General features: G+C 45.6%; 1 protein-coding gene across 1 annotated transcript in view; it reads left to right on the top strand.

Moving 5' to 3' along the window:
- LOC309415041 (junction-mediating and -regulatory protein-like) overlaps window positions 1–26129 on the top strand; it is a gene marked incomplete at both ends in the record, with an annotated part of 134104 nt that overhangs the window by 21822 nt on the left and 86153 nt on the right. The window contains one exon of the mRNA XM_082012432.1: window positions 7305–7478. Coding sequence (XP_081868558.1) covers window positions 7305–7478 — 174 coding nt within the window. The remainder of the gene's footprint in view (window positions 1–7304; window positions 7479–26129) is intronic.

Genomic DNA, 26129 nt, shown 5'->3' with positions numbered 1-26129 from the left:
CATTTTTTCTCCCCTTTTCCATTTATAAATGGCTTAATTGCTGCTGCAAAGGCACTTGCGAGTGTTTCTGCCTGATGCGTGGCAGAGCCTACTCTGTTGCAGGCTTCTACCATTTGTACTAACGTTGCTTCTTTTGGCAAAGTTAACAAAATTCTTTTACAATCTACATTGGCATTTTCTACCGCTAAATTCAACAACACTGCTAGTTTTGCGTCTTCATTGGTATACACTTTATTCAAAGCGTCTCTCAGACAATCAACAAAAGACATATATGATTCATCTCTCCCTTGTCTAATTTGAGTGTAAGATGGTTGCCTCTTTCCCTCCTCAGGGACTGTTCGCAACGCATTCAATGCTAGTCGCCCAACTAATTGCAAGGCTTCTAAGGGCAGCTGAGCTTGCAATCTAACATCCACAAACAGTCCCTGGCCTGTCATTTGTCCATAGGGATGTTCTGGAGTGGATCGCCGTCTTGACGCTCCAGGTTTCTCAGGGCTTCTTGCATACAGAGTTTATACCATCTGTCTGCCCACAATAACCTTTGGGTTGGTGTCAACAACATATCTATCATCTGCCGACAATCCCATGGTGTAAGAACCATTCCCGTGAATATGTTATCTAATAGAGCTTGCGTGAAAGGTGATTGCAAGCCATAATTTTGTACTGCCTTCCGCACTTTCTTAATCAAGTCCCAGTGAAATGGGTCCCAGCGATTGGGCCCGTGAGGCTGTACACTAACAGGAAATGCCATCGGTAACTCTGTTTCCTCGTCTTTCATCGTTCCTAAAAAAACGTCTTTCCACCGCTCTCTAGGGTCGCCTTTCATCCTAGGCTCTTGCCTCCCTATAGTGTCTACAACAGGCTCTTCTCCTTCGTCGCTGCTATCAGGCAACGGGGGCCGTAAAGGTGGCAGGGGCTCAGCTGAGGGCTTCAAAACTATGGCTTTCGATCGGTTAAGTCTGGGTGGTTTCAGGGGTGGTGAAGCCCACCCCATCAATCTTTCACATGGGCACACAGGGGAACATTGAGTACATTGTTCTGGGCAGCTTTGTCCCGTCTTGCCCTCACAAACATCATCGTAGATCTGTTTCTCTGACTTATCTAATGCGGCCAGTTCACCCGGTGCATCTGGCACCTCAGGCGGTGCATTCGGAGTCGCTGAAGGTCCTGGACCCTCTGACTCAGTTAAGAAGGGATTGGTTGAAAGCAGTTTAACAGCCTCCTCCATATCAGCTGCAGCTTTTCTCTCTGCCTTCAAGGCTTTTAATGTGGTTAATATCAACTTCCACGCCATCACTAACTCTGCGGCGGTTTTCTCAATATGCTCCCATAACATTTTTCCTATCTCCTCCCACGTCTCTGCCTTAAAGGCCACAGACGGATCGGGGGGGTACCCTTTCTTTCGGCTCCAAATTAGAAGCCTTCTAAGTGTATATTCATCATATTTCAGTCCTCTCTTAGAGAGCATATGCAGCAGGAGTCTGACTATCGCCCCTTCTTCACGCGATGTGTTCTGCCCCATGCCGCCCCGGTTGCTCACCTCACCTCGCTGGGTGCTTCTCCGTTGCAACGTATTCCTTTTTCTTTTTCCTTGCGTCAGTCCCGCTGACTGCAATTCTTCCAACCGGGCTTCTCCCGCGGCGTCCTCTGCGCTCGACCGGTGTTCAACGATGAGATCCCAGAGATCGTATCACGTCGGGGTCACCAGTTGCGGGAGAAGGATGGACTTCACAACTCTATGAGAGTTATATTCCGAAGCCGTTTATTGTCTTGTCTGACTCCTATATATAACATAATTTTCGCTTAGTCACTGCGCACACACTCATGATTGGTTACAGCTTGTTACACACACTATTGCAATTGGCTGTGCACAAAATATCACGCGCTGTCCACGCGCCTCTCACACAGTCAGGATTCGCTGCTTGCAGGTGTTCCTGTTTTCCTCGCTTCTTCTTAAGGTACTTAATGCCTTCTTCGCCTCAGTCTTTAATAGCCACTCCAGGTATCCACAGGATATTCAGCCCCCTGAGCTGGAAGACGGGGATGGAGAGCACAATGTACTCCTCATAATCCAGGAGGAAGCAGTCAAGGACATGCTAAGCCACCTGGACACCCACAAGTCTATGGGGCCTGATGGGATCCCCCCAAGAGTACTGAGAGAGCTGGCGGAGGAGCTTGCCAAGCCACTCTCCATCGTTTATCAGCAGTCCTGGTTAACAGGGGAGGTCCCAGACGACTGGAGGCTTGCCAATGTGACGCCCGTCTACAAGAAAGGCCGGAAGGAGGATCCTGGGAACTAGAGGCCTGTCAGCCTGACCTCTGTACCGGGGAACATTATGGAGCGGTTGGTCTTGAGAGTGCTCACAGGGCATCTGCAGGACAACCAAGGGATCAGGCCCAGCCAGCATGGGTTCATGAAAGGCAGGTCCTGCTTGACCAACCTGATCTCCTTCTATGACCAGGTGACCCGCCTAGTGGATGAGGGAAAGGCTGTGGACGTTGTCTACCTGGACTTTAGTAAAGCCTTTGACAGCGTCTCCCACAGCATTCTCCTGGAGAAACTGGCGGCTCGTGGCTTAGACGGGTTTACTCTTCGCTGGGTGAGGAACTGGCTGGATGGCCGAGCCCAGAGAGTTGTGGTGAATGGCGTTAAATCCGGCTGGCGGCCGGTCACAAGTGGTGTTCCCCAGGGCTCGGTTCTGGGACCAGTCTTGTTCAATATCTTTATAGATGATCTGGATGAGGGAATTGAGTGCTCCCTCAGTAAGTTTGCAGATGACACCAAGCTGGGTGGGATTGTTGATCTGCTGGAGGGTAGGAGGGCTCTGCAGAGGGATCTGGACAGGCTGGATCGATGGGCAGAGGCCAACTGTATGAGGTTTAATAAGGCCAAGTGCAGGGTCCTGCACTTTGGCCACAACAACCCCATGCAATGCTACAGGCTTGGGGAGGAGTGGCTGGAGAGCAGCCCGGCGGAAAGGGACCTGGGGGTGCTGGTTGACAGCCGGCTGAATATGAGCCGGCAGTGTGCCCAGGTGGCCAAGAAGGCCAACAGCGTCCTGGCCTGTATCAGGAATAGTGTGGCCAGCAGGAGTAGGGAAGTGATTGTGCCCCTGTACTCGGCACTGGTGAGGCCGCACCTTGAATACTGTGTTCAGTTTTGGGCCCCTCACTACAAGAAGGATGTTGAGGTGCTGGAGCGTGTCCAGAGAAGGGCAACGAAGCTGGTGAGGGGTCTGGAGCACATGTCTTATGAGGAGCGGCTGAGGGAACTGGGGTTGTTTAGTCTGGAGAAGAGGAGGCTGAGGGGAGACCTTATCGCTCTCTACAACTACCTGAAAGGGGGTTGTGGCGATGAGGGTGTTGGTCTCTTCTCCCAAGTAACTAGTGATAGGACAAGAGGAAATGGCCTCAAGTTGCGCCAGGGGAGGTTTAGATTGGATATTAGGAAAAATTTCTTCACTGAGAGGGTGGTCAGGCATTGGAACAGGCTGCCCAGGGAGGTGGTGGAGTCGCCATCCCTGGAAGTGTTCAAAAAACGTGTGGATGTGGCGCTTCAGGACATGGTTTAGGGGACATGGTGGTTCTGGATTAATGGTTGGACTTGATGATCTTAAAGGTCCTTTCCAACCTAGTGATTCTGTGATTCTGTGATTCTGTGATTCTTAGTTGTTTATCACAGGTCCTTCTCCTCAAGGCCGAGCCATGCAGATATCCAGCTGTTTACCAGCTTCTCAGTGCCACAGCTCCTTCTCCTTAAGGTCGAGCCGTGCAGATCAACGCCACAGCTCCTTCTCCTTAAGGTCGAGCCATGCAGGGTGATCCGAACATTGTAGAAAAGGTTAATGTTCAGATGTTTTTCCCCAAAACACTGTCTGAATGAGCCTTTATAAGAACATGTTAATGGATGGGTGTAATGAGGCTGTCTGTAACCAGTGCTTGCAGGTTGGTAACCTTTCTACCTGTTTAGAAGAATATCCCTATTCAATAGCCTTTTGGTCTTTGCTCCAAACCAAATAAGGTGATACTCTTTTGTTTCCAAATAAGTTTTCCAGTTGTTATGTCTTTTCTGGCAACTGTAGTTTAAATGAAACTTCATCACCATTTTCATTCAAAAAGGTCTACGTTAGGCATAGGAAATGGAATCTGTATGGATCCTTGCCTTAGGAAGGAAGAATGGTTGCTTACCTTGTGTTAATAATTTAAGAATATATATGTTCTCTATAAATAACCTGCCAGCACTTGTATTTTTTTATTGGGGGTTTGGTATTTCCGAAGGAGTTGGGGAGTACTTCTAGGCTTAGGATTGGAGAAACCCCAGCAGTAGACCAAATAGAACTGGACATGGACAAGACCTTGAAATGATGCCCATTTACTTATCTCTATGTGTGGGAGTGTCATGGTATTTCATTACTGTATTATATCATTTCCAGTGATGGACATGATTTTCACTGAACAACCAATTAGTTATAAGTAGATACTTGCTTTTAGTGTCCTTAAAATGTCTTTGTACTATACTGATGGTCATAAAATTGAAACAGTCCTTCATTTCCTGGCACTTTTTAATTCCAACTTTTGCCAAGTTGTGACTGTCTTCCAGAATATCAGAACTATTAAATAGACTTTAAGAATGGTCTATAAAGGAGGGGGAAAAAAAAAAAAAAGCCCTGTATTGTATTGTTCTGTTCCTGAAATGAGATTGATTCTCTTTTAAATGGTGATAAGTTTTCTCTCATCTTTGTAATTTTTTGTTGTCCTCTAGGATTTGTATCATAGTAGAATAGTAGGGTTTCACGATGAAACAAATGTGTAAATTTATTTAATAAGCAGATACTAATAGCTGAAGCAACTAAAAAGAAACAAACATTACAGTGTGGTGTAGAGCTGCTGCTAATAATAGAGGCCCTTCCTGCAATGGGTTGCCTGAGAAGAAAGGTTTGTTTTATGCCTTTGGGACTGCTAGAGGGTTTCTGATAGTGCCAGGTGGAAGTAGGAGAAGGCTTGATTATGGCAGCTCTGTTTTGAGGCACTAGGAACAAGCAGGAGCTGAGGAAGAAGGTGGCTTTATAGACCTAAATGGTTAAATCTGCTGGTGGGTTGGATTAACACGTGAAATACATAGGAATTTAGGACTCAAACCCGAGAGCATCTGGGATGACTTCTGTCCCTATAACTGCAGGCTAGGTTATGTGCGTTTAGCCCAGGAAATTAATAAAATGTTAGTTTTACAGACTGCAAGCCACAAAGCACTACCCAGTACTCCCAGTGAGAACTCAGATGCCACAGAATATTGCATACTGCTGGAGGAGAGCAGAAGGAGAGCAAATGATCTTGCAATAGGAACAATTTCCTAGGTGAAATTGTTTAGGTAATACAACAAATTGTCTCATGCTGCTGAGGAATGTCACATCTGTTCTACACCATCTCTCTCAGACCTTTCATCTCTGCTAAGCCTTGCTGAGGGAAAGCTCTTCCTGGCTTGTCATTTGACAATCATTTTAATGATGAACATGTAAATAAAACTACTATGAGCCTCTCTGCATCCTGTCTGTAATCTTGGCCAATCTTTAGTGCTTCAAAGGAAGCTGGGGGATCTTCAGAAGCAAACTTTACATTATGAAGAAAGAGAAAGTCTTTTCTTATCTGGTCAGGTAACTGAAACACAGCATAGTAATATAAATGTAATGGAGCAAACAGAGTAGACAGTATGGTAATCAAGACTTCTCTTGACTGTCCTGGAATATAAGTGAACCAGACACCAAAGGACTGTTGATCAAAGCTTCAGTTTCTAATCTACAGTTCTCTCTATTTTGTCTTCCAATAATAATACTTGATGCAGTTGAGTACACGGAGAATATATCATGTAGGTTTGGCATCCAACTTGAATGAACAGATAGAAGATATGATGTGCTTATTACATAGTGTTCCTAATCTATGTTAAGTTTAAATAAACTTGGACTGTGAATATATGCTTTTGAGGCGATAATATTAAAGGACAAGAGATTTTAACTTGGAAAATTACATAAGAGGGGAATTAATTTCACATAATCTTGTCTTTGTAAATATATCAAGTACTCCACATGTCTGTATGAGATTAGTTTTTGTTGTCTGAACAGTTGTCTGTCGATAGTCTGAACTGTCAGAACAGTTGTCTGAACGGACAGACTTTGATGTTATGTTTTCTTATATGAATAAAAATATAAATTATTTGAAGTATTTCATTTAAAGCTTATAATACTTACATAATTTGCTTTTAAAAAAAAATCTAATGGAAACTTTTATGCCCAAACTGTCTAGGGAAAAATAATAATATGAGGAAAGGCTGAGAGAACTGGGTTTCTTCAGCCTTGAGAAAAGAAGGCTTAGGGGAGACCTTATCACCATGTTCAAGTATTTAAAGGGTGGCTACAAAGAAGATGGAGACTCCCTTTTGACAAGGAGTCACATGGAAAAGATGAGGGGTAATGGGTACAAGTTACTCCTGGGGAGATTCTGATTGAATACAAGAGGAAAATTTTTCACAATGAGAACAATCAGCCATTGGAATAATCTCCCCAGGGAAGTGGTGGATTCCCTGACATTGGACATTTTTAAGATTCAACTGGACAGGGTGCTGGGCCATGTTGTCTAGACTGTGCTTTTGCCAAGAAAGGTTGGACCAGATGATCCTTGAGGTCCCTTCCAACCTGATTTTCTATGATTATGATTCTGTGAAAATGGAAGACAAAATTACTAGAAATGCAGATCACTGTTTTGTTTCACACAGATTCTTGTTTATGTCTGGATCTGTGTCTGGAGCTGCACTGATATAACAGGGCTGTGCAGGTCAAAAGTACAGATAGGCAAAAAAATTCCAAAACAACCAAACCTGGAAAGATCAACTGTGACTTCTCTTTTGTCTCCTTTCCTATCACTCCTTCTCTCCTCATACCTGAAAGTGGGAAATGTGTGAAGTAGCTTATCTGATTGATATGTTATAGATTCTTGTACTAAGTTGCTTTTTGTGCTGTCTTTGTGCTCATATTTATTACCTTCCAAAGATTTTTGAAAAAAAAAAAAAATTAATAGGAGTGGTGCACATTTTGAGTTAAGCTTATCAGAGATGTGCTCATACTTGACTGGCTAAATTCAAGATGTGGGTGGGGTTTAAGATTTTGTTTTTGGTACGTCTGAGTGATAATTTTGTGGGGTAGAGAAGATAATACAAAAGGATAGGCTAAAAAATTGGGTTTTTTTAAATGACTGTCACTTTTTTAGAAGGGATGTTTGAACACATTCACTAAAATTAGCACTTTTTTTTAAAGCTTCTGGAAAAACATAAAAACACAGAAAGCATGGTAGAGCTGCTTGAACTGTATCAAATGGAAGATGAAGCCTACAGTAGTCTTGCAGAAGCTACCATGGAGCTCTACCAGTACTTACTACAGCCATTCCGAGACATGAGGGAACTTGCAATGCTTAGAAGACAGCAGATAAAGGTATGGTAAAGGTAACTAAACTTCTTATTAATGGGGAAATCATGCTTTTCAGTTACTATTTACTACTTTTATTATGCAGTATATGCAGTGATGGTTTCTTCACTAAATGTTGACCCTGTTTTTCTGGTTCCTTCACTGAGAGGAGTGTTTTTGAAGAGTGAGAATGTCTCTGACGTAGCTAAACATCAACTGTTTAACTTACTATGTTTGACTGTTTAAAATAATTGTTTAATTTAATAGGTGAAACTTACAATTTTGTGATTACTGGGAATACTGACTAATACATAAAACAGAAAGACACACATGTTGTACGGTATCTATGTAGTTGTTAATTCTTTTAAAAGACTCTACAGGAAGTTATTTTTCATTCTAGTTTTCTGAGATAATATGATAAACCATTAGAAGTCAGTAGCTTCTCATCTCATGTTGTGAAACACTTAAACATGGAAGCATATTAAAAGTATGTAATTTGTTGTAACACTTTAACAGTATATTTTCCTAAGAGCTAAAAAAGAATAGCCAGCTGAAGAATACTACATTTTGGTAAAACTGTTTTATAAAGCATGTTTGGTTTATTTTAAAATAATTCTAATTTTAAATACTTAACCAAAAATAACAAATGTTTATTGCATCTCAGAAGTACTTTTGATAAAATCAGAAGTTCCTACACAGATTAAGAGCGTAGCCTTCTGATTCTTTTAAAATATGTTTTGTAACATAGAAGCTAAAATGGGTTTATTTCATTTAATCTGTGTTGCAAATGTCAGTTTATCTGTTTGGCACCTTATTCAGTTAGCCAACATTGTTTTTACTGGTTTCAATTTAAAAATATACTGTTTTTCTTTGAGTATAGAATGAGGGAGGCAGGCAAGAGGATTTGCGATTCCAAAACTAGTTTTATTTTGAGCTATTGCTGTGTCTATAAAGTAATTTTTCAGAAAGTTCAGCAAATTGAAACTAACTCTGTGAGATAATGTAATGATATTTGAATTCAAAGTGCTTTTTTCCCTCAGAATGATAAATGTTACTGCACAGAGAATTGTGAGGTGTGACCAGGTGGATGGTCTGCTCAGCCTGGTGGCAGAGCTACGAGAGGAAGTAGAAAGGTTAAGGAGCATCAGGGAGTCTGAGGAAGAGATGGATGTGTGGAACCATGCTCTGCCTTCCCTGAGACAGAAATGGGAACAGCCACCAAAAATAACCCAAGATCAAGGGGATCCTGTATCCTCCCCCTGCCAGGCTGAAGGCAGTAGCTTAAAGGAAAGGAGCGAATGGAGGCAAGTCCATGCTTGAGGCAGCAGGAGAACACCCTCCTTGCCCACCTCACCTTTCCAGGTGCCTCTGTACAACGGGTATGAGGCTCTGGATGTGGAAGGCCAGACCATGGATGATGTGGACGATGGTCCAGCTACATCAGAGGTGTTGCCAAGGTCAGAAAGGTCTACCCCCCCACATCAGGACTACCCCCACGAGGAAGAAAAGACTGGTTATCGTTGTAGGCAACTCCCTTCTGAGGGGAACTGAATGTCCAATATGGTGGACAGACCCTTCTCTTAGGGAAGTCTGCTGCCTCCCTGGGGCCTGGGTTGAGGACATCACTAGGAAACATCCTAGCCTGGTACGGCCCTCGGACTATTACCCACTACTGCTCTTCCATGTGGGTGGAGATGAAGCTGCAACACATAGTCCAAGGGCAATCAAAAGAGACTCCAGGGCCTTGGGACGGTTGGTTAGGGAATCTGAAGCACGGGTTATTTTTTCCTCTCTCCTTCCAGTTGCAGGCAGTGACATAGGAAGAAACAGACGGGCCCAGTCTATTAATACATGGCTCCATGACTGGTGCCGCTACCGCAATTTTGGGTTTTTCGATAATGGAATGGCCCACACAGCACCTGGCTTGCTGGCATCAGGTGTGATTAACCTTTCTCAAAAGGGGGAAGAGGGTCTTTGCTCGCAAGCCAGTGGGTCTTATTGACAGGGATTTAAACTTGACTCAAAGGGGGAGGGGGATAATAGCAGGCTTGCCCGGGACATGCTGTGGGATGACATGCCAAGGTTAGAGGGACGGGGTGCTAGCGAGGCCCGCTCAGCCTGTTGCGCCAGCGAAATGCGTCAAAGGAACTAAGAGGTGTTCCTCTAGGAGAGTGACATGGCTGACAGCCCAGCTGAAGTGCCTCTACTCCAATGCACGCAGCATGGGCAACAAACAGGAGGAGCTGGAAGCCACCGTGCTGCTAGAAAGCTACGACCTGGTCACCATTACAGAAACTTGGTGGGACGAATACCATGACTGGAGTGCAGCAACTGATGGCTACAGGCTGTTCAGAAGGGACAGGCAAGGAAGGAAGGGTGGAGGTGTTGCCCTCTATGTCAAGAAATGGATAGAGTGTGAAGAGCTGTCTCTGAAGAATAGCCACGAGCAGGTTGAAAGATTATGGGTAAGAATCAGGGACCAAGGCAACAAAGGGAACCTCATAGTTGGTGTCTACTACAGGACGCCTGATCAAGGGGACTCCATTGATGGAGCCTTCTCACCCCAGCTACAGGAGGCATTGTGCTCGCAGGCTCTCGTCCTGCTGGGGGACTGCAACCACCCCGACATCTGCTGGAAAAGTAGCACGGCAAGCTGTAGGCAATCCAGGAGACTCCTGGAATGCATGGAAGATAACTTCTTAAGCCAGGTAATAGCCAGCCCTACCAGAGGGGAAGCAATACTGGACCTGTTGGTCACCAATGCATGTGAGCTAATTGGTGACATCAAGATTGGAGGCAGCCTGGGCTGCAGTGATCATGCACTGGTGGAGTTGGCAGTCCTGAGGGATATGGGGCAGGCGAAGAGTGAAGTCAGGACCCTGAATTTTAGGAAAGCAAACTTCCAGCTCTTCACGGAGTTAGTCAATAGGGCCCCTGGGAAACTGCCCTCAGGGACAAGGGAGCAGAACAGAGCTGGCAGATCTTTAAGGATGCTTTCCATAGAGTGCAAGAGCTCTCAATCCCCAGGTGTAAGAAATCAGGAAAGGAAGGCAAGAGGCCGGAATGGCTGAGTCAAAATCTGCTGTCCAACTAAAGGGCAAGAAAGAAATGCACAGGCAGTGGAATCAGGGTTAGGTATCCTGGGAAGAATACAGGGACGATGCTCGGTTGTGTAGGGATGGAGTCAGGAAGGCCAAGGTATGGCTAGAGCTGAACTTGGCAAGGGATGTAAAGAATAATAAGAAGGGCTTCTACAGGTATGTCAGCCAGAAAAGGAAGGTCAAAGAAAGCGTACCCCACCTTGATGAGCAAGACTGGCAGACTGGTAACAACAGATGAGGAAAATGCTGAGGTACTCAGTGACTTCTTTGCCTCAGTCTTCACTGGCAACCTCTGTTCCCACACCTCTCGAGGGGATGGACTGCAAGATGGGGACTGGAGGAGCAAAGTCCCTCCCACTGTAAGAGAAGATCCAGTTTGAGACCACCTGAGGAACCTGAACATGCACAAGTCTATGGAACCTGACGAGATGCATCCCAGAGTCCTGAGGGAACTGGCTGATGTAGTTGCCAAGCCACTCTCTGTGATATTTGAGAAGTCCTGGCATTCAGGTGAAATCCCTGGAGACTGGAAAAAGGGAAACATTACATTGTACCCACCTTTAAAAAGGGTCTCAAGGAGGACCCTGGGAACTACCAACCTGTCAGCCTCACCTCTGTGCCTGGGAAGATCATGGAACAGATTCTCCTAGAAGGGAGGCCAGGGAGGTGATTTGAGACAGCCAGCATGGCTTCACCAAGGGCAAGTCCTGCCTGACCAACCTAGTGGCCTTCTATGATGGAGTGACCACATCAGTGGACAAGGGAAGAGCTACCGATGTCGTCTCTCTGGATTTCTGTAAGGCCATTGACACGGTCCCCCACGACATCCTTCTCTCTAAATTGGAGAGATATGGATTTGATGGGTGGACTGTTGGGTGGATGAGGAATTGCTTGGATGGTCGCATCCAGAGGGTAATGGTCAACGTCTCGATGTCCAGATGGAGATTGGTGACGAGTGGTATCCCTCAGGGGTCCGTATTGGGACTAGTACTGTTTAATATGTTCATCAGTGACATAGACAGTGCGATTGAGTGCACCCTCAGCAAATCGGCAGATGGCACCAAGCTGAGTGGTGCAGTTGACATGCCCGAGGGACAGGATGACATCCAGAGGGACCTGGACAAGCTTGAGAAGTGGGCTTGCGTGAACCTCATGAGGTTCAACAAGGCCAAGTGCAGGGTCCTGCATCTGGGTTAGGGCAACCCTTGGTATCAATACAGGCTGGGGGATGAAGGGATTGAGAGCAGCCCTGCCAAGGACTTGGGGGTACTGGTGGATGAAAAGCTGGACATGAGCCAGCAATGTACACTCGCAGCCCAGAAGGCCAACTGTATCCTGGGCCGCATCAAAAGAAGCGTGGCCGGAAGGTTGAGGGAGGTGATTCTGTGCCCCTCTGCTCCGCTCTGGTGAGGCCCCACCTGGAGTACTGCGTCCAGCTCTGGAGACCTCAGCACAGGAAAGACATGGACCTGTTGGAGCGGGTCCAGAGGAGGGCCACAAAAATGATCAGAGGCACGGAACACCTCTTCTGTGAAGAAAGGCTGAGAGAGTTGGGGTTGTTCAGCCTGGAGAAGAGAAGGCTCCGGGGAGACCTGATTGCAGCCTTCCAGTACTTAAAGGGGGCCTATAAGAAAGATGGGGACAGACTTTTTAGCAGGGCCTGTAGCGATAGGACAAGGAGTAATGTTTTTAAACTGAAAGAGGGTAGATTTAGACTAAATATAAGGAAGAAATTTTTCTCAGTGACGATGGTGAAACAATGGAACATGTTGCCCAGAGAGGTGGTAGATGCTCCACCCCTGGAAACCTTCAAGTTCAGGTTGGATGGGGCTCTGAGCAACCTGATCTAGTTGACGATGTCCCTGCTCATTGCAGGGGGGTTGGACTAGATGTCCTTTAAAGGTCTTTTCCAACCCAGACTATTCTATGATTCTGTGAATTTTTTTTTTGCCTCTATTATACAGTTGAACGTTATGCACAATACATTTAGTAGAAAGCCTTCTTCACCATGATGAAATAGTTCCCATTTTATCTGAATTTGTAGCTGTAGGTTTTTTTAAAACCTCATTGATCTCTTGGATTTCAGTTTTAAAATACCTAATTTTTTATTTTTCCTGAAAGAATAACCTTGGTAAACTTCAGAGGCTTGTTCTGTGGTTAATTACTTTAGTCGTACATAGTTGCATCTAATGTACATTAAGTTCTTTTCCTACGTTGCAATTTTGGAGTTATAAAACTTAGTCATCTGTATTATGTGGTAGAGAAAGATGCCATCTCTTTTTTTTTTTTTTTATTTCATTTCATTGTTTGAGAGAAACCAGTACTTGTATATATGATGTCAAAAATATATATTACACTGGGTAGCTAGAGTAGAGGAATTGGTTTATAAATAGAAATTGTTTGTTCGATGGTTTGTGTTAACTTGCTGCATATGTTTTTCTGGATGGCTTAATAATGGAACAAAGCTTCTTAGGTTTCTATAAACCCTTATGACAGGGATTAGCTCCATTTTCATGCATAACAGAAGTATATCTGATGCTTAACACCTCAGCAAAATGGGAGCTGTGAACACATAATACTACATTTAAATATAAAGACTGACAAGGAGAAAGATAATGTTTGGATATAAGTCAGGGTAAGGATGGAAGAAACTGCAGAATGAGTTACTAAAATGGAAAAAAAAAGTTACAAGGATAATTAAGCTTGAATACAAATATCACTATTTAGTCAAGATTGCCTATGCCTTCTGTAATTTCTTTATTTAACATTTTTAGAGTTTTTCTGTATTAGGTATCTGATTTGTGGGGAGGTTGTTTTAGTTTGTTTTTTAAGAATGTGGGGTTTTTAATAACTATTTTATTTTAATCAGTGGAATGTTGTTTGTTTTCAGAATGTGATTATGTCCTGGTTTCAGCCAGGATAGAGCTGGTTTTCCTCACAGAAGCTAGTGTGAGACTGTGTTTTGGATTTGGGATGAGGAACTGTTGATAATGTGCTGATGTTTTGGGTTGTTGCTGAGCCGTCAAGGACAGTCCAGCTTCTTGTGCTGGCCTGCCAGCGAGCAGGCTGGGGGTGCACGGGGAGCTGGGAGGGGACACAGCCGGGACAGCTGACCCAGACTGGCCAAAGAGATATTCCCTACCATACGACGTCATGCCCAGTACATAAACTGGAGTTGGCCGGGGGGCGGAAATCGCTGCTCGGGGACGGGCTGTCGATCACGGGGTGGTGAGCAATTTCTGTATTGGGCATCACTTGTTCTTATACATTCCTTTGTTGGTATTATCATTATTGTTCCCTTCTTTCTTTCTGTCCTATTAAACCGTGTTTATCTCAACCCACGAGGTTTTTCCTAATTCTCTCCCCCGTCCCACTGTGGGAGGGAGAGTGAGCGAGCGGCTGCGTGGTGCTTAGTTGCCGGCTGGGGCTAAACCACGACAGTCCTTTTTGGCGCCCAACGTGGGGCCCGAGGCTTGAGATAATAACGGTTGCAGGTCACAATATCAGTTTGATTTGCATCATGCTCTCGTCTTTGCTGTACATGTTAAGGATCGGTGTTGGTTTCTGCGGGCTGCTGTACTCTGCAATGATTAGTAATGTCTCGCCTGTGAATTTTGTTTTTAGAGCACTGACCTTGAGCTTAATGTGGTATCATCTGAGCTCTGTACTAAAGCCGTTACTGTATTTTGGCTACAGTCTTGTGGAGACGATTAGCAATTATACTTCTGCCTCTGAAAGGTTTTTTATGGAGGAAATGCAGAATGGTACCTTTGCTACCCTCTATCATAACATTTCCTCCTTCATCACAATAATTTTTCAGTATTTTGAACACCCTTGGCTGGTTAAAATACCTCTATTGCTACTTCTGGGGAACATGGTTTCAGTTTTGTCTAAGGTTGGCAAGCAATTTAAGAATATCACCCGGAGATCTGCCCCAAGGCTGGATAGTTATGAATGGCAGGGTGTGTGGAACAGCATGGGCAAATGCCTGGGGCGGTGGGCACCTCCGGTGTTTTGGAGCTTCACTCCCGAACAAGTGCAGAATCCTGATAAACTAGCAGAATATCTGGAAGAAGTATGCTGTCAGCCTGGCAGCTCCAAGGAGACACAAATCATTGCCATGTGCTGGGGCCTGGCCCATGCCTTCCGAACCCTATTTAACACTATGCAAAGGGGAGAGGGGCTCTCTGGGTCTGATGGCAATGTGGCAGGCACTGTGACTACTCCAACGTCTGTAGCAGGCACTGTCACTACTCCAACCCCCACGGCGGGCACTGCCACTACTCCAACCCCCATGGCGGGCACTGTAGCTACTCAGACTGTTGCAGCTGAACCAGAGAACCAGCCCATCCCGGTATCAGTTGCCCCTGTACAAAAGAAGAAATCTTGGAAGCGGAAGTCAGCTCGTTTAGTAAGGGAGGAGGAAGATCCTGCTAAGAAGGAGCCAGAGGAAGAGAGTGAGGAGGCAGAGTGCTCTGAAGCAGGGCCATCACAAGCACGGAAGAGGCAAGAGAGCGAGTCATCGCTTGAAGAGGAGGAAGAGGAAGAACTTATAAAAGAGACGGTAACTACCCGATCTCTATCCCTGAGTGAATTGCGAGATATGCGAAAGGATTTCAGCCGTCGTCCAGGTGAGCACATTGTCACCTGGCTGCTCCGATGCTGGGATAATGGGGCCAGTAGCCTGGAATTAGAGGGTAGGGAAGCCAAGCAGCTGGGATCCCTTTCTAGGGAAGGGGGCATTGACAAAGCAATTGGAAAAGGTGCACAAGTCCTCAGCCTCTGGAGACGACTCCTGTCGGGTGTGAAGGAAAGGTATCCCTTCAAGGAAGATGTTCTATGTCACCCAGGCAAGTGGACCACCATGGAGAAAGGTATCCAGTACCTGAGGGAGCTAGCGGTGCTGGAAGTGATTTATGGTGACTTGGACAATGGACAATCATCCAAAGATCCAGATGAAGTCAATTGCACGCAACCTATGTGGCGGAAGTTTGTACGGAGTGCACCATCATCATATGCCAACTCATTAGCAGTAATGGCCTGGAAGGACGGAGAGAGACCAACGGTGGATGAATTGGCTGGCCAACTCCGGCAATACGAAGAAAGTCTCTCTTCCTCCCTACGGGCCTGCGTCTCTGCTATAGAGAAACTGTCCCGAGAGTTCCGGCAATTCAAAGAGGATATGCCCTACCCTCCACCCATACGGACCAGTGTCTCAGCCATTAGGAGTAAGCGCTCTTCTGTTCAAGAGAGAAGATATAGAGGATACACACCACGAGCCACCCTGTGGTTTCAATTGCGTGACTACGGAGAGGACATGAGGAGGTGGGATGGAAAACCTACCTCGACCCTAGAGGCACGAGTACGCGAGCTGCAAGGAAAAACAATTACAAAAGGGGGTTCAGGTTCCTCGAGGAAAATCGTCGCTCCACTTTCCAGTGGGCAGTTCCCCAGAAAGAATAGAAGAGCTGATCTCACCTCTGATCCTCTTGAGGGGACTTCTGATTCCTATTTACAAGAAGTGGGTAACGAGTACTATGAGCAGGATTAGAGGGGCCCTGCCTCCAGCCAGGCGGAGGAGAGGGACAACCGAGTTTATTGGACTGTGTGGATTAGATGGCCTGGCACGTCAGACCCACAGGAATATAAGGCTTTAGTGGACACCGGTGCACAATGTACCCTGATGCCATCAAGCGATATAGGGGCAGAACCCATCTGTATTTCTGGAGTGACAGGGGGATCCCAACAGCTGACTGTACTGGAGGCTGAAGTGAGCCTAACTGGGAATGAGTGGCAGAAGCACCCCATTGTGACTGGCCCGGAGGCTCCGTGCATCCTGGGCATACACTACCTCAGCAGAGGGTATTTCAAGGACCCAAAAGGGTACCGGTGGTCTTTTGGTATAGCTGCCTTGGAGACGGAAGAAATTAAACAGCTGTCCACCTTGCCTGGTCTCTCAGAGGACCCTTCTGTGGTGGGGTTTCTAAGGGTCAAAGGACAACAGGTGCCGATCGCTACCACAACAGTGCACCGGCGGCAATATCGCACCAACAGAGACTCCCTGATCCCCATCCATGAGCTGATTCGTCGGCTGGAGAGCCAAGGAGTGATCAGCAAGACTCACTCACCCTTCAACAGCCCCATATGGCCAGTGCGAAAGTCTAATGGAGAGTGGAGACTGACAGTAGACTATCGTGGCCTGAATGAAGTCACGCCGCCACTGAGCGCTGCTGTGCCGGACATGCTAGAACTTCAATATGAACTGGAGTCAAAGGCAGCCAAGTGGTACGCCACCATTGATATTGCTAACGCGTTTTTCTCGATCCCTTTGGCAGCAGAGTGCAGGCCACAGTTTGCTTTCACTTGGAGAGGTGTCCAATACACCTGGAATCGACTTCCCCAGGGGTGGAAACACAGCCCTACCATTTGCCATGGGCTGATACAAACTGCACTGGAACAGGGTGAAGCTCCAGAGCATCTGCAATACATTGATGACATCATCGTATGGGGCAACACAGCAGAAGAAGTTTTCGAGAAAGGGAGGAAAATAATTCAAATCCTTCTGAAAGCTGGTTTTGCTATAAAGCAAAGTAAAGTCAAGGGACCTGCACAAGAGATCCAGTTTTTAGGAATAAAATGGCAAGATGGACGTCGACAGATCCCAACGGATGTGATCAACAAAATAACAGCTATGTCTCCACCAACTAGCAAAAAAGAAACACAAGCATTTCTGGGTGTTGTGGGTTTCTGGAGAATGCATATTCCAAATTACAGTCTGATTGTAAGCCCTCTTTATCAAGTGACCCGGAAGAAGAACGATTTTAAATGGGGCCCTGAGCAACGACAAGCCTTCGAACAAATCAAACAGGAGATAGTTCATGCCGTAGCCCTCGGGCCAGTCCGGGCAGGACAAGATGTTAAAAATGTGCTCTACACGGCAGCCGGGGAGAATGGCCCTACCTGGAGTCTCTGGCAGAAGGCACCAGGAGAGACTCGAGGTCGACCTCTAGGGTTTTGGAGTCGAGGATATAGGGGATCTGAGTCCCGCTATACTCCAACTGAAAAGGAGATATTGGCGGCATATGAAGGAGTTCGAGCTGCCTCAGAAGTGGTTGGTACTGAAGCACAGCTCCTCCTGGCACCCCGACTGCCGGTGCTGGGCTGGATGTTCAAAGGGAGGGTCCCCTCTACGCATCATGCGACTGATGCTACGTGGAGTAAGTGGGTCGCGCTTATTACACAGCGGGCTCGAATAGGAAATCTTAATCGCCCGGGAATCTTGGAAGTGATCATGGACTGGCCAGAAGGCAAAGATTTTGGAATATCACCGGAAGAGGAGGTGGCGCGTGCTGAAGAGGCTCCACCATATAATGAACTGCCAGAGAACGAAAGGCAATATGCCCTGTTTACTGATGGGTCCTGTCGTATTGTAGGCAAACATCGAAGGTGGAAAGCTGCTGTATGGAGCCCTATACGACGAGTTGCAGAAGTGGCTGAAGGACAAGGTGAATCAAGTCAGTTTGCGGAGGTGAAAGCCATCCAGCTGGCTTTAGATATTGCTGAACGAGAAAAATGGCCAGTACTCTATCTTTATACTGACTCATGGATGGTAGCAAATGCTCTATGGGGGTGGCTGCAGCAATGGAAGCAGAGCAACTGGCAACGCAGAGGCAAGCCCATCTGGGCTGCTGAATTGTGGCAAGATATTGCTACCCGACTAGAGAATCTCGTCATAAAAGTACGTCACGTAGATGCTCACGTACCCAAGAGTCGGGCCACCGAAGAACATCAAAACAACCATCAGGTGGATCAGGCTGCTAAGATTGAAGTGGCTCAGGTGGATCTGGACTGGCAACATAAGGGTGAATTATTTATAGCTCGGTGGGCCCATGACACCTCAGGCCATCAGGGAAGAGATGCAACATATAGATGGGCTCGGGATCGAGGGGTGGACCTGACCATGGATGCTATTGCACAGGTTATCCATGAATGTGAAACGTGTGCTGCGATCAAACAAGCCAAGCGGTTAAAGCCTCTCTGGTATGAAGGACGATGGTTGAAATATAAATATGGGGAGGCCTGGCAGATTGACTATATCACACTTCCACAAACTCGCCAAGGCAAGCGCTATGTGCTTACCATGGTGGAAGCAACCACCGGATGGCTGGAAACATACCCTGTGCCCCATGCCACCGCCCGGAACACTATCTTGGGCCTTGAAAAGCAAGTCTTATGGCGACATGGCACCCCCGAAAGAATTGAGTCAGACAATGGGACTCATTTCCGAAACAACCTCATAGACACCTGGGCCAAAGAGCACGGCATTGAGTGGGTGTATCATATCCCCTATCATGCACCAGCTTCCGGAAAAATTGAACGATACAACGGACTGTTAAAGACTACCCTGAGAGCAATGGGTGATGGGACATTCAAACATTGGGATAAACATTTAGCCAAAGCCACCTGGTTAGTCAACACTAGGGGATCTACTAATAGAGCCGGCCCTGCCCAATCAAAACTTCTACGTACTGTAGAAGGGGATAAAGCCCCTGTGGTGCATGTGAGAAACATGCTGGGGAAGACAGTCTGGGTTACTCCTGCATTAGGAAAAGGCAAACCCATTCGTGGGATTGCCTTTGCCCAGGGACCTGGGTGCACTTGGTGGGTAATGCGGAAGGATGGGGAAGTCCGATGTGTACCTCAAGGAGACTTGATTTTGGGTGAAAACAGTCAATGATTTGAATTGTATTATGTTAATTGTTCAGAATGACATTACTACTATGGCTGCTATCTACCATATCAATGGTATTATAGTAAGAATCACCCAGATTGATGAAGAATGAGCTTCACTGAAACCAAGCAACGTGCAGCAGTGATGAAACCAGAACTGGCTTCAGCAGCTTGCGCCCAACAAATCCCTCGAGATCGACATCTTCGACCTGCAGATCATGGACATGGACCGTGCCAGATGACAATCCAACACCACATACCATCTCCCCTGCCCTGAGAGACTGCTATGATGGATGAAGCCCAGAGTCATGGACTGACTGAACTCCATAGACATTTTAAGTGATGGCCCATGGACTAAGAGAGTGATATCTGTGTGTATATATTAAAGGACAGGAAGAGTAATAATGAATAATTGGAATGTATTGAAAAGTATAGGACCTGGGCATGACGTAAATGGTATGGAATAAGGGGTGGATACTGTCCTGGTTTCAGCCAGGATAGAGCTGGTTTTCCTCACAGAAGCTAGTGTGAGACTGTGTTTTGGATTTGGGATGAGGAACTGTTGATAATGTGCTGATGTTTTGGGTTGTTGCTGAGCCGTCAAGGACAGTCCAGCTTCTTGTGCTGGCCTGCCAGCGAGCAGGCTGGGGGTGCACGGGGAGCTGGGAGGGGACACAGCCGGGACAGCTGACCCAGACTGGCCAAAGAGATATTCCCTACCATACGACGTCATGCCCAGTACATAAACTGGAGTTGGCCGGGGGGCGGAAATCGCTGCTCGGGGACGGGCTGTCGATCACGGGGTGGTGAGCAATTTCTGTATTGGGCATCACTTGTTCTTATACATTCCTTTGTTGGTATTATCATTATTGTTCCCTTCTTTCTTTCTGTCCTATTAAACCGTGTTTATCTCAACCCACGAGGTTTTTCCTAATTCTCTCCCCCGTCCCACTGTGGGAGGGAGAGTGAGCGAGCGGCTGCGTGGTGCTTAGTTGCCGGCTGGGGCTAAACCACGACAGATTAGGAGGAAATGAATTGCTTTGCCTGTAATCTTTAAGAACACTGTTTAGTGTCGTCATCTTTTGGAGCAAAACATAATGGAAGATGTATCATCTGGGTGTTAAATTTCTGTTGTTGCTGTGAAACTTTAGGCAAGAAACAAGCCTACAGGAGGGAAGGGAGAAACAACACCAAATTCTGTGTGTTCTGTAATGTGTATGAAGTAGGGGTATATGTATATGAGTATATGTATACAATATACTCATATGTATATGAGTATATGAAGAAGGGCTGAGAGAGTTGGGGTTGTTCAGCCTGGAGAAGAGAAGGCTCCGGGGAGACCTTATTGCAGCCTTCCGGTACTTAAAGGGGGCTTATAAAGAAAGATGGGGACAGACTTTTTAGCAGGGCCTGTAGCAATAAGACAATGAGTAATGGTTTTAAACGAAAAGAGGGTAGATTTAGACTAGACATAAGAAATTTTTCACCGTGAGGGTGGTGAAACACTGGAACAGGTTGCCCAGAAACGTGGTATATGCCCCAGCCCTGGAAACATTCAAGCTCAGGTCGGATGGGGCTCTGAGCAACCTGATCTAGTTGAAGATGTCCCTGCTCATTGCAGGGGGGGGTGCACTAATAGATGACCTTTAAAGGTCCCTTCCAAACCAAACTATTCTATGATTCTATATTAAACAGTACTGGTCCAAATACGGACCCCTGTGGATAGTTGTTTTCAGAGAGAAGTAGAGTACTGCAGATGGAATAGTTTTTAGATATTCCATCCTTTCCACTGAACAGCAGTCCTAAGTATAAAATACCAAATCCTTCTGCTGATACACATGCAATGAGGTTCAGACAATGACTTCCGAAGATGTACAGCTCCAGAGTACATAAAATTTGTATACAAAATTTTAGCAACTGAACTTAGACTGCAAGCTCTTATATTAGTACTTGCTTAAAATTGTTTCTGTTCCCTCCCATTTTAAGCTGTCTTTAAGCAAACAAACAAACAAAAAAATCTTTTTAAAAACAAATACACATACTCCCACATGTCCTGGTAATGAGCACGAGTCTCAAGTACATGAAATCTGTGCTATAGGCTAACTACTTCTATGTACAGCATACAGCCTGACAAGTTGGGTGAACAATTGGCTGACAAGTCGGGCTCAAAGGGTCTTACCCAGATAAGGTCTGGGTGAGATAAGATAGGGTCTTAGCAGTAAGAGGTTTTAACTGAAAACAACCTCGGTCAAAATGTTTGCAACCAGTCAGCTGAAACACAGGCAGATACACCACCAGCATTCTATTTACATCTACTCTGAATGGCTCCAAATTATGATTTTCAAAAATTAGCTTGCCAGGGAAGCTGTCTTAACATTAAAATGCCTTTCTGCCTATGACTAGAAGAGTTAATCCAAAAGTAAAATCCAAACTGCACAAATGAGCCTCAAATAAGAGGTTATTGGGAATAAAGGACACAGTTGACAAGCAAGAACTAGTAAACAAGGAGACATTGCATGTTAAAAACTAGCACTGTGTGTTAAAATTCTTCATGATGGCTTCAGACAAACTAGTAACGCTTTGGTTTATATTTCAGGCCCAAATTCTTCAGAAAATGGGAACTGGGCAATTTTCAACAACAACCTAATTAAAACAAAAATGCATTTCCCTTATTAATTTATACAGCTTATGACTGGAAAATGCTATGAGATCATCTAATCTCCAGTCTTTGGACTATTTTTATAATCCTGTTTTAAGTTATGCAAGAGCTTTAACAATTATTCTTAAAGACTAACCCATGTCCTAGCAGACATCACCACCAGATTTCTGATGAGATCATACTATTACTTGCTGTAAAGGCACAACAATTATTTCTTCACCATTCCTAAAACATTCTTGCATACTTGTTATTAAACAGCACTTCACTTAAAGCAGGGATTTTCATTGAACTATCCAAGACCTTCATTCTGAATGGTTACAGTGATGTTAGTACTATGACAGGATATATGAGCAATTCACATAAATTGTTCCAATGTATATTATATTCACTTTGTCTCCCTTCCTCAAAAACTCTCAATCTTCTAATCTATATCAGTATATATTACACGGTTAAACCTATACTTGCTATTAGCCTCATATGCCCCAAGAGCAGGACAAAATTTCTGGACACTCAATTTTTAACACAGTAAAATGTTTACAACAGCAACAAACTGATACATTTATGAACTTTCTGGAAAGTTATTGATTACATGATTAGTTTAACTTTTGTACAGATTTCTTTAGCCTAATAACTGTGTGATTACATTTAACAGCCTACTCTCATAGTCCTTAGGCTATACTTGCCTCAGTGCTAACCAAGAGGCCTCATGAAATCAAAACAAAGAAGAGTTAAGAGCAAGGACTGAGAAATTGCGGAGTACAGAGAAGATATCTTAACCTTGAGAATAGAAACATCCTAGCAGGAGTGCTCAAACAAGGATGATAAGAAGGAACTGCTTGGCTGGACAACAGAAGGGGCAAACATCCAAGGAGAAGAAACTATCCTCAGGAGACCCGTGACCATAAAAGGGAAAAAGGAGCAGGGGGCTAACTCCCCAAACGACCACCCGAGACCCCTGCGCATGCGTAGTGTAGTTTTGCAATGCCAGCATTATGTAAATATAGTAGATAGGCAGGGGGGCGGAGATTTCTCAGAAAATGTGTGAATATTCATGTCTTTAAGGTATATAAAGGATGAACTTTTGTTTCAGGGCATGCACGTTGCACATTAGGTGGAGCAATCCCCCATGCATCCAGCGCTGAAATAAAGAATGCCTGCCTTCTAAAACTTCAAACTAAGTGTTAGAGGGTTTTCTTGCTGACTTTTTCAGTAACAATATCTTTTTAATAAGCTTTTACCACAGGGTAAATTAACAACAACTTGTGGCAAATTTTTAAAGATAAAACTTAAATGATTTTAGCTAGGGTTTGGTTTATGGGGTTTTTTTGTTTGTTCCCCCCCCAGGATAGAGAGAATCACAGAATCACTAAGGTTGGAAAGGACCTTCAAGATCATCAAGTCCAACCATTAATCCAGCGCCACCATGTCCCCTAAACCATGTCCTGAAGTGCCACATCCACATGTTTTTTGAACACTTCCAGAGATGGTGACTCCACCACCTCCCTGGGCAGCATGTTCCAATGCCTGACCACTCTCTCAGTGAAGAAATTTTTCCTAATATCAAATCTAAACCTCCCCTGGCGCAACTTGAGGCCATTTCCTCTCGTCCTATCGCTGGTTACCTGGGAGAAGAGACCAGCGCCCTCGTCGCCACAACCCCCTTTCAGGTAGTTGTAGAGAGCGATAAAGTCTCCCCTCAGCCTCCTCTTCTCCAGACTAAACAACCCCAGTACCCTCAGCCGCTCCTCATAAGACTTGTGCTCCAAACCCCTCACCAGCTTTGTTGCCCTTCTCTGGACACGCTCCAGCACCTCAGCATCCTTCTTGTAGTGAGGGGACCAAAAGTGAAGACAGTATTCAAGGTGCGGCCTCACCAGTGCCAAGTACAGGGGCACAATCACCTCCCTACTCCTGCTGGCCACACTATTTCTGATACAGGCCAGGACGCTGTTGGCCTTCTTGGCCACCTGGGCACACTGCCGGCTCATGTTGACAGCTGGCTGTCAACCAGCACCCCCAGGTCCTTTTCCACTGGGCAGCTCTCCAGCCACTCTTCCCCAAGCCTGTAGCTTGCTCAGTGAGGAAGGGGCTTTTGTGAGGAGGGGGCTTTCCCCACCCAGGGGCAGGTTTCTATTATGCCAATTATATGTTAATTAGATGTTAATTAGGATAGTTCACTCAAGGTTCAGTAGTTGTGTTTCTTTTGTGATTATCTTGTTCCTTCCCTCAAGGTTGCACCTTGTTAGCTGCTCACAGAGACTAAACAATACCCCCAGTTTAATTCCTTGCATACCTTCAACAGATTCCCCCCTTTGAGACTTAGAGAAATAATCAATATTTCAAATAAGTCTCACTTAGATCTTTTCATTTTAAAGTCCCCATCCTTGAGAGGCTTCAGAATTTTCCAAAATTGCTCCATGGTTTCTTCCCAGTGTCTTGTTGGAAATTTTTCTATCCTTTATAGGAAAGCTTTTAGGTCTGAGGAGTTGAGTTTCCTCTGTGGAGAGCATGCCTACCTTGCATTAGAGCTATTTGCTTCATTATCATCTCAGGCTGTCCTGGTTTCAGCCAGGATAGAGCTGGTTTTCTTCACAGAAGCTAGTGTGAGACTGTGTTTTGGATTTGGGATGAGAAACTGTTGATAATGTGCTGATGTTTTGGGTTGTTGCTGAGCAGTCAAGGACAGTCCAGCTTCTTGTGCTGGCCTGCTAGCAAGGAGGCTGGAGGTGCATGGGAAGCTGGGAGGGGACACAGCCAGGACAGCTGACCCAGACTGGCCAAAGAGATATTCCCTACCATACAACGTCATGCCCAGTACATAAACTGGAGTTGGCTGGGGGGCGGAAATCACTGCTCCGGGACGGGCTATAGATCACCAGGTGGTGAGCAATTGCTGTATTGGGCATCACTTGTTCTTGTACATTCCTTTGTCGGTATTATCATTGTTGTTATCATTGTTGTTTTCTCCTCTCTTGCTGTCCTATTAAACTGTTTTTATCTCAACCCATGAGTTTTTTCCCCAAGTCTCTCCCTCATCCCACTGGGGGAGGGGGAGTGAGCGAGCGGCTGCATGGGGCTTAGTTGCCATCTGGGGCTAAATCACGACAGTCCTTTTTGGCGCCCAACGTGGGGCTCAAAGGGCTTCAGATAATAACGGTTGCAGGTCACGATATCACTTTGATTTGCATCATGCTCTCGTCTTTGCCGTACATGTTAAGGATCGGTGTTGGTTTCTGAAGGCTGCTGTATTCTGCAATGATTAGTAATGTCTTGACTGGGAGATGTGTTTTTAGAACGCTGACCTTGAGCTTAATGTGGTATCATCTGAGCTCTGCACTAAAGCAGTTACTGTATTTCGGGTACTATCTTGTGAAGACAATTAGCAATTATACTTCTGCCTCTGAAAGGCTTTTTATGGAGGAAATGCAGATTGGTACCTTTGCTACCCTCTATCATAACGTTTCCTCCTTCATCACAATAACTTTTCAGTATTTTGAACACCCTTGGGTAGTTAAAATACCTCTGTTGCTACTTCTGGGTAGTTAAAATACCTCTGTTGCTACTTCTGGGGAACATTGTTTCGGTTTTGTCTAAAGTTAGGAAGCAATTTAAGAATATGATCCAGAGATCTACCCCAAGGCTGGATAGTTATGAATGGCAGGGTGTGTGGAACAGCATGGGCAAGTGCCTAGGACAGTGAGCGCCTCCAGTGTTTTGGAACTTCACTCCCGAACAAGTGCAGAATCCTGATAAACTAGCAGAATATTTGGAAAAAGTATGCTGTTGCCCTGGCAGTTCCAATGAGACACAAATCATTGCAATGTGCTGGGGCCTGGCCCATGCCTACTGAGCTCTATTTAACACTATGCAAAGGGGAGAGAGGCTCTCTGGATCTGACGACAGTGCGATGGGCACTGCGACTACTCCAACCCCACGATGGGCACTGCGACTACTCCAGCCCCTGCAACGGGCACTGTAGCTACTCAGTCTTGCAGCGGGCACTACGGCTACTCCGAACCCTGTGACAGGTGCTGCAGCTGAACCAGAGAACCAGCCTGTCCCGATATCAGTCACCCCTGTACAAAAGAAGAAATCTTGGAAGCAGAAGTCAGCTCGTTTAGTAAGGGACGAAGAAGCTTTTTTCTAAGAAGGAGCCAGAGGAAGAAACTGAGGAGGCAGAGTACTCTG

Source organism: Phaethon aethereus (genome assembly GCF_964289735.1).
Source record: "Phaethon aethereus genome assembly, chromosome: W".
In the NCBI taxonomy this organism is placed as follows: domain Eukaryota; kingdom Metazoa; phylum Chordata; class Aves; order Phaethontiformes; family Phaethontidae; genus Phaethon; species Phaethon aethereus.
This window is presented reverse-complemented; position numbering and strand designations above follow the sequence as displayed.